The 9,041-nt window shown below is 35.6% G+C and overlaps 1 protein-coding gene across 2 annotated transcripts; it reads right to left on the reverse strand.

Moving 5' to 3' along the window:
• Positions 1-749: 749 nt before the first annotated feature.
• On the reverse strand, positions 750-8,821 carry LOC148202355 (protein FAR-RED ELONGATED HYPOCOTYL 3-like). 2 transcript variants are annotated; one of them, XM_088110023.1, is made up of 10 exons: positions 8,608-8,732; positions 6,983-7,091; positions 2,131-4,336; positions 2,002-2,058; positions 1,749-1,820; positions 1,594-1,656; positions 1,444-1,512; positions 1,320-1,364; positions 1,160-1,242; positions 750-1,054 (listed from the first exon to the last, which is right to left on the reverse strand). In XM_088110023.1, the coding sequence occupies exons 3-9, from the start codon at positions 4,297-4,299 to the stop codon at positions 1,186-1,188; spliced, it is 2,532 nt and encodes an 843-aa protein (XP_087966149.1). In that variant the 5' UTR covers positions 4,300-4,336; positions 6,983-7,091; positions 8,608-8,732; the 3' UTR covers positions 750-1,054; positions 1,160-1,185. The 2 variants fall into 2 exon arrangements, with proteins under 2 accessions (XP_087966149.1, XP_087966150.1); XM_088110024.1 differs by lacking the exon at positions 6,983-7,091 and having other exon boundaries at positions 8,608-8,821.
• Positions 8,822-9,041: the final 220 nt, after the last annotated feature.

Consider the following 9,041-nt stretch of genomic DNA (forward strand, 5'->3'; position numbering starts at 1 on the left):
CATTAATATTTCTTTAAACATCGTCAAATCTATAAATTAGCACAAAAATTAACACTATTTCCCAACCATTCACTTTCATGTTTCTTCTTTTTCGGTAGTTGTCATATTCTCGTTACTCCATTTTGAGTTTCTTTTTTTCATTGTATGTTTTGCTTATTGTGGTTATGTGTGGAGACAACTAATTGAGGTGTCAATAAAAAAACTTCACGTAATGAAGATTGAAGAATATCCAAACCAAAGAAAACACTAAGTGAAATCATTAAAAAATTAAGATATTGATCTATATGAATTCCTGTGAAAATTTAGCAATGTGTTTGGATTGATAATAGGTACAAAGTTTTCATATTCGAAAGTTAAATGAAAAGTTAATGTCATTGTTTATATTGAAACATCTAAACTTTTCATATACTAGCTACAAACTTTTCATTTTTATTATATTGAAAGCACACGTAACAACAGTTAAAGTTATATTTAGCTCAAATAACATTTTCATAAAAAAAAAAAAAAAAAACTGAACTAAGTCGTAAACACCCCTCCCTGTTATTATCAAAAAGTACAAATTGCTGTCATGCCAACTGAACATTCTCAGTTGTTAAAAGTAACAGAATTATTGATCTATGAACATGCATTCAGGACTCATGCATAATTATGTTTCAAAGGGAAAAATGTTGTAATTTGACACTTATAAATACAGAATATATTGACCAAAGGAGAAAATAAAATTATAAATGTAAGAGTACCATTTGCACTAAAGGAAATAAGCATGCGAAATACTTCATTCCTAACAAATATTTCATAATTACAATTTCTCAAGCAGCCTAAAGAATAAGTATATAATACAACAATCTCCAAATGAGGTTGATCGCTAAAGCCTTACAATATCTATTAATATTTATAGTAGACTTTAATTGCAGTTATCCTATATTATATTATTAATATAACAGTATTATATTACAAATACTGGATTTGGAGACTTTCCACTATAACCTCAAATGGCCAAGAGGTATCCATTCTCAACGCCAGAAAATCATCTAGTAGCTCTCACTTCATCAGCCTATAAATAGGAACAATTTGAAACACAACTTGAAACATTCGTCTTCAACGAAATTACTCATTTAATCACAACAAAATATTGGGGTTGGCTCAAAATATAAACTACCTTGTTCCAAAAGGATAACATGACAATCATGCATGTCTTGATGGATCCTCATGCAACTGTGTTGCTCTCACGTTAGGATCATCCTGCCACAATGAAGCAATTTATAGAAGTGCTCTTCAGAAAAAATATTAAGTAAGAATGTTTGAATTACCATACTAACCCGAATGCTATATGTGAAGCCAGTTCGCAAAAAATCTAATTGTGCCTGCATGTTTGAACCGTATAAGAATTCATCAAACATTATGAGGGAAAGAAAATTATCCTTGGCTTTTAGTAAACCATACCAGACCAGAAATGCCCTGATGTGCACCATAGTAACCATCGTGACTGGTTGGTATTGAACTTATTGGTCCCTACACATGTAAACACAGTTTCTATATTATTATACTGTAAAAAATATTTAACAAAAGATTATCACAAGTTCTTTTACGCACCAGCCCCTGAAGAGTCTGTTGATTCCCATAGTAATCATCACGAGTTGGTCCCATTAAGTTCAACTACACCATCATGAAATAAAAAAATGTTATAAAGTTTAACTCATTAAATATATATTATAAAATATTAGAACTTTAGTATGTCGTATTCATACCATTCCTTGCACGCTCTGTTGTGTACCATAATAACCTTCAAGGGTTACTGCTGCTCTTGTGCTGAATTTTTCCTGCAAAAGAAGGTTCCTTTTAACTGAACGGCTGTGTAATTCAAGCAAGCTGACACATGTATTCATTAAAATAAATTGAAATTCACATGTATTGTTTCATAACTTTTCATCTACATGTTTTTATCCCAAAGACTAAAAGATCAAACATTTTTAAGGGTTAACGAATTGTAGGAGAACAAACCATTTGTTGCAAGTTGTCTAGGGCACCAACTGTCATCACTTCTGCTTCAGAGTTCACCTGCAAGTGATAGAGAAGGTCATATAGCAAAAACATGAAAGCGTAGAAGTCAAGTTCTTATAAACAGCAAACCTTTTTCTTTTTAGTTGGATTCTTCTTTTTGTTTGGCTTGCCTATATTTCTACTTTGTGTATCTTCTTCAGTGGAAAGCTGACCATGAGCCCCTGATGTACCAGCTTCTGTAGGACTCTTACTAGAATTGTTAACACTCACACAACTTTTGTGTGCTTCATGTAGTGCATGGAATGCAATACTATAACTCTCTTGGGACAATGATCCCTCTTCACCAAGCTTCAGTGCTCGCTGACATAAATCATTGTACCGTTGCACTCTAGTTAGCATGTGTTCAGATTCTTCTCCAATTATATTCCTGAGCTTTGCATCTCTTGTCCACCGTTTCAAAATATATTGAGGCGGGAACACTGACTGTCCAGAATATTGAAGAACAATCAATGCATGTCTACAAAGATAACCTCTGTATTCAAATAACCTACATATACAAGACAACTCGAACTTCACTTGATTCACCACAACAAAAAAGTCTTTACTTGTTTCCATGTCATGAACCCTGTGAACTGTGGTTGTATCATCCTGCCTGTCAGCTTTAGGATGACAGGCAACTGCACCTACAACCTCAGCTTGAATTTTCTTGAATACAGCATGAGTGAAAATCCCTGCAACACTCTTCTCCAAAGGTGAAGGAGTTTTTAAAGTTGCCAATTTATTCCAAGTATCAGAATCTGCTTTTGCTTCCTCTTCATACCTGTCTTGCAAGATTGATTCATACTGTTTGACAAAGTCTTGGACAGAGGTCTTCTTATGAACATATTTGTCAAAGAAGGAATTTACACTTTCAGATCGCTGGACAGTAGACATACCACCTAAGAAAACATCTTTCATGAATGTTGGTGCCCATAACTTTCGATCTTCATACAATGACTGCATGCATTCATCCTCTCGAAGTTCACACTTATCAACAATTTTCCACCATCTCTTCTCAAAATCATCACTGGTCAAGGACCTATAAATGCATTTTTCAAATTTTGCCATAAAATTCTCATGCTTTTTAATTACAGGAGCTAAATTTTCTGATACCTTCCCTAATACATGCCATAGGCAAATACAATGACTAGAATTAGGAAAGATGTCTGAAATAACTGACTTCAATGTCTTGTCATGGTCAGTAATGATCACTTTTGGAACTTGACCACCAACTCCTTTCAGCCATGTCCGAAATAGCCAAGAAAAAGTGGCAGCACTTTCATCTGATATCAAGGCACATCCAAGTAATGTAAATTGGTAGTGCTGGTTCACTCCAACAAAAAGTGCAAGAGGCATTTTATATTTGTTTCTAACATACGTGGTGTCAAATGACACTACATCACAAAAGTTGATATAGTCATGCCTACTTTTAGCATCAATCCATAAAAGATTTTTCAGACGTTGATCTTCACCAAGATCTACTGCATAAAAGAAGTTAGAATTCATATTTTGCATCTGTATGAAAAAATCAAGCATGAGTTTAGCCTCCCCTGACTCCAGGCCCAAATTCCGACCTTTATCAAATGGATTCTTCTCATTCTTGAGACCAACCACAGTTTTGTATTCAGCAAACTGCCTAGCCATTGCAGCATACATTCTTCTTGTTTGTTCACTAACTGCTTGGGCTGGTAAAAGCTCATGATTATGCTCTTTCACAAAGCTATGTATAACCCATTTTCCATCTGACCTTCTTTTTACATGCATGCTTGCTTTACAATCAGTTTTAGAGCAAGATCTTCGACCTGTTGAATTTTCAGAATCTTGTTTGTTCTGTCGAGCACGTGGTCGATTAAATGATTTGTCATACTCTCGTTTTGTTCCATATCTGGAGCAAGCAAACTTCGCATCTATAAATTCTCTTGATGTTTTTGAACGACGACTATTTTGTATTGCAGTGTTAAATCCCATTGACCGAGCATATTCTTGGTAAAAAGAATAAGCTTCCCCATGAGACTCAAATTCCATGCCAGAAAGTGGCTCAAGATTTGTATCTTCCTTAAACATTACAATATCAACTGTGGGTGAATTCAAATCTCCACCATTTAGAGCATGTACCTCAATACCAGCATCAACTATATTTCTGCCATCTATACCTCCATTATGCAATTTTTCTTCACTGTCCAGCATGTTATCAATTGTAGTTGTTTCTTCATCCTCTTTATCATGTTCACCAGAAGGTAACCGGAGATCTATATCCATGACGAAAGAAGCTTTCGGCTCAGTGGTTTCAAGGGTACTGAAAAATATAAAGGAAAGGCATGTCAAACGATCAAGTAATTCACCTCATTAACTGCCTCCCTGTGTGATTATGCATTTTCTAGGAACAAAAGAAAGCTATATAGATCATGACAAGGAATTTTAACTAAAAAGGAAAACAATTTGCTAGTTTAAAGGCACAAGATAGTTAAATCATCTATAGAAGAATTGACAACATAACCTTATTATAGGCAGAAACAGTCACAGATAATAAGCATATGTACATATTTTGAAACATCAATTAGTAACCAACCAATGCATTTTCTAGGAACAAAAGAAAGCTATATAGATCATGACAAGGAATTTTAACTAAAAAGGAAAACAATTTGCTAGTTTAAAGGCACAAGATAGTTAAATCATCTATAGAAGAATTGACAGCATAACCTTATTATAGGCAGAAACAGTCACAGATAATAAGCATATGTACATATTTTGAAACATCAATTAGTAACCAACCAATGCTCCTAATTTAGGGGTAAGTTCCATGACAATTTATAGAGGGCCCAAATTCTTTACATGATCTTGAGAAGAGAAAATGAAGGCTGCCATGGAAATTAAGTCATTTTCTCCGCAGAAATTCATATGCTGCACAAAATAACGACTAAATAAATAGGGACCTGATTTGAATATGAGAAATGCTAGGAGAACACTCTCTTTCATATCTGACGAGGCCCAGAGAATGAGTGGGCTTCCTCAACCTCTAGCCCACGAAGGTACCAAGCACAGTGGGGAAAAGTATACGTGAGAAAGAAGAATCCAAGGGCTGAGGTGGCAGGTAGTTAGAGGAGGGAGAAATCAGGAGGGGAATGGAGAGATTCTATTTGTATCCAGTTTTTGCTAAACGTTGGGGAGGACTGGGATTTTGGTTGACAGAGGAGAGGAACCGTTCGTGTTGCTCTAGAGAGGAGGGTAGCCCTGGGCGCGATTTGTTATCCTTCTATTTCATGTTTTTGTTGACAGAACAATACATACATCAGTGTTCATTTCATTCCTTTCTTTTTCTTATAAGCTTTTAAGGTGTGGGTCTGTATCAAAATCCCATCCAAATAGATAAACCAAATTATATCAATTGTTCTATTGTGTAAGTAGAGGTGAGGCTAGCAACAGCACCGACAGTGCCATGTCACCTAGATGTGCGAACAAGTGGTTTGACTTCCAATAAAGGGTTATAATGGGTATTTGGTGATCACATGATAAGAACTTGGGTATATAGAGTACCCAAGTCCCTTATCAAGTAATGAGATGTTCGATGGGGTATGTAAGTGTTTGTTCTCCCCCCTTGCTATATATTGAGGGTGGATTCCTCTAGTGCTAGGGTGCTTATCAAATTTGTATCAGAATTGAATTTCGATGCTTCAAAAATGGCTACCTACAGAGGGTGTTTACCATTGATTAAGTTGAGTGAAGTGTCCATGGGTAAAGTGTCGTAAAGTGAAAGGAGTGTGTTATGTTGCATTTTTTTGTCATCAAAGTCTAGGATTTTTTAACCTCTTTTAGAACTCACAAACAGCTAAGTTTCACAACAGCCAAATTTAATTTTTGGGGTTTCTCTCGAAGACCAAGAAATCCTCTTTAAAGAACAAAGAATGGGCTATAAAAAGCTCATCATAGGAGTGTAAAGTCATTAAACTATTTTTCATTTACCCAAAAATCCCTCTAAAACCTCATAAGTTGAATGCGATAAAGAGGCAAAGAAGACTGTTATATACCATACAAAGGATTTATTATTGAAAACTTTGGGGTTTCTCTCCAACCAAGTTGATATTTGAAGCTTAGCCCTATTTACTCATATCAAAGCTTCAAAAATTAGTGGAACTAAAATGTTCCAAGCTAACAGGACAATGTCACATTCACCGAAAGCAAAAATATCTACATTGTTGGAGATCTCACATCAACTAGAGATATGGTCAAATTATAGTGTATAAGTGAGTACAAAACTTACTTTACAAGTTGTTTTTGTGATATAGGCTTCAAATCCACTTTTTAAGATGGTACCCGAGCTTATTCTAATCCTATCGAGGTTTACTAGTCTATCATGTCACCCACTATGGGCCCCCCTTTATTCCCATGCTCAAGATATTGAGTCCTTTGGCATTAGAGATGTGTTGAAGAACCATATTGACTAGAGCTAAAATCAAATTATAGTACATAAGTGAGTTCAAACCTCATCTTACAAGTCGGTTTTAGAGGTTGAATTAGACCTAAAATTCATTTTCTAAGAGTTACTAATATTCTTCTTATACAAATAACTTACTATTGCAATTTGAAAAAAATAATAATTTGAAAGTATGAAATTTCCCATATTAAAGGACCATATACAACTATGATCTATACAGACCATGTTATTTTTCCCATAATAGCATTCAGAAAAATAATGAAGCAGCCATAATCAGGACCCTACAAAAACCAACTGAAATAGAATGGAAAAAGTGTATTTCCACTTCAACCCCCCCTCCCTATGGAGTTTATCAAAGTGACACTCAACCCTGAAGTAGAACATAACTCCACCTCACTTGCCTATAATATTACTAGCAGTCAAACAAGAAGGCTACCATATAAAAAAAAAGGCAGAAAACAACTAATATCCACATTAAAGGATTTGGTACAGGAACCAGAATTTTCAGACCCTTCACATCAATGACCTCCTCTGTTCCATCTGATCCTCTCTTACTGTGACTATGCAATCATTTCCTTCAGACAAAAGGATATGATCACCAGAGTTTCTGAACACCTCCCTGTGAGAAACAAATCATCAGAGCACATAAGAGCAAAGAAATAACATGAGTCTGAGTTATTGACTAATGTTGGCCTCAAGTTCCTCGTTCTGATATTTCTGGTGGAAATAATGCATACCTTCCAAGTAGATAGAAGTTGAAGCAGACATGGTTAACAATAAGCAACAAGCACTGACAGACAACAGGAAGGTTTTACAGAAAGACAAAATGCCCCTAAAGCTCCACAGCCAACTATTTCTATAAAATGCATAGCATACAAAAAAACTCAAGGAAAGAAGCATATAAATCCAATTGTTCAATCCAAGCAAATAATTTGCTTCGACAAATCATTTTCCAAGCATAAAAGAAAAACTATAATCCTCCACCACCTACTTTCTCTTCCATTTCATTTCCACCCAATTTTCTTCCCATCCTTATCTTTCTTTACCATTACATCACTTGTTACATCCTCTTCCTACCTTTTCGCTTTTCTTGATATCTCTCTCATCTTTCCACCCCCATTCATTGAATTTCATAAAATAACCTAGAGCTCATAAAACAACCTAGAGATCAACATTAATATAATGATATCAACCAAAAGATTAGGCTGTCACAATTTAATTCAAATTGCAAATTATTCTTTCCACTGTAATGTTATGAAATAACCATTACACCATAATGCTATAACAGGGTTTTTTCGCCAACCCCAATAGGCAATTTGTGGAGGTTGGCAGCACCACTATGGCAGCACCAAAGGCTACAACGGTGTGTTTCTATTACATAGTTTTGGGATTCCGCACTCAGCAACTGTTCAACTTGTTCCAGTGGCGAAACATCACTTCAGAGCCCTCCAGAGGGTTTAACTCAACCTCAAGAAACATCAACATTAATAGAATGGTACACATCCGACAAAAAATTGAAGCATTGCTCACGCAATTCAATCCAAATAGTTAACATCCTTTTCAAAGGCTGACCATACTTTAGAGAATCTCAAGAAGACTAAGTCTAACTAACCTCCAAAACCACTTACTATAACTAACAAATCTAAAACCATTTCAAATTCAACTTCATTCAACAAAATAAAAGAACCACAATATCAACACAATTCTGCCAAGCAAGTCTAACCTCCAAAACCACAGTACCCTTCGTCTCTCATAGCACACAAGTCAAAAACACAAGTCAACAAACTTGAAATGCCAAACCACAAATGTTAACACTCCAACTAATTCTTTCATTCATCTACGTCACGACATTATTTTCTCTTTAATTTCACAGTTAAGTTAATCAAACACAGTAAGTCTCTAAGTCACAGAGACAAACACTGGCACCTCGCCTAACAATTTTAGTACCTAACCAACTAGCACAAAAACACACAAAACTTCGAATTCCAATCCAAATTCCACTTCCTTGTGCACAATACTATCTCTCCATCTCTCGCGCACGCATACACACATAAGCACATAGTATTTGATTAATGATCGCCAATGAATGAATGAAGAAAATAAAAAAAAAGGAGGAAATCATGGTGAGAGAGTACCTGAAAAGAGGGATTGACGATGGTTTTGACGATGATCGATGTGTGTTGAGAGTGAAGAGGAGAGAGAGATGAAGAGAGAGAGAGAAGAAGAAGAAGAAGAAGGTCACGCGAGGAGCATGAGCGAGTGGAGGAAGGAGGTTCCCCAAATGCGTGAAGCTTAGGGTTTCCGAAGCCACTCTGTTCTCTTCGTTTCCCAATCCGACTCTCCCAGACCCGAGCACGTGTCGCGTACCTTCTACTTACCACACCCTCTTAATGAATATTATTAATTATTAATTATTAATACAAAATAAAATAGAAAATTAGCACTCCTACTAATGATTATTAAAATTAAAATTAATATATTAGTATTTATTGATGCTTTTTCCCGCTCAAGGTTTATTCCTTTTAAAACCAGTCAATAACAAGGCGCGTGCAAATTAAGCTCAGCTCAC

This window comes from Vigna umbellata, chromosome 3, assembly GCF_029865625.1.
Source record: "Vigna umbellata cultivar VRB3 chromosome 3, Vumbellata_1.0, whole genome shotgun sequence".
NCBI lineage: Eukaryota > Viridiplantae > Streptophyta > Magnoliopsida > Fabales > Fabaceae > Vigna > Vigna umbellata.

Bases quoted from the DNA above. Each gene is read 5' to 3' on its own strand.
- LOC148202355 (XM_088110024.1), bottom strand. From the start codon at position 4,299: ATGGATATAGATCTCCGGTTACCTTCTGGTGAACATGATAAAGAGGAT. The intron at 2,059-2,130 runs GTTTGCTGTTTA...TATCACTTGCAG, and splicing joins ATCCAACTAAAAAGAAAAAG to GTGAACTCTGAAGCAGAAGT. The intron at 1,243-1,319 runs GTTAGTATGGTA...TCATTGTGGCAG, and splicing joins GCTTCACATATAGCATTCGG to GATGATCCTAACGTGAGAGC.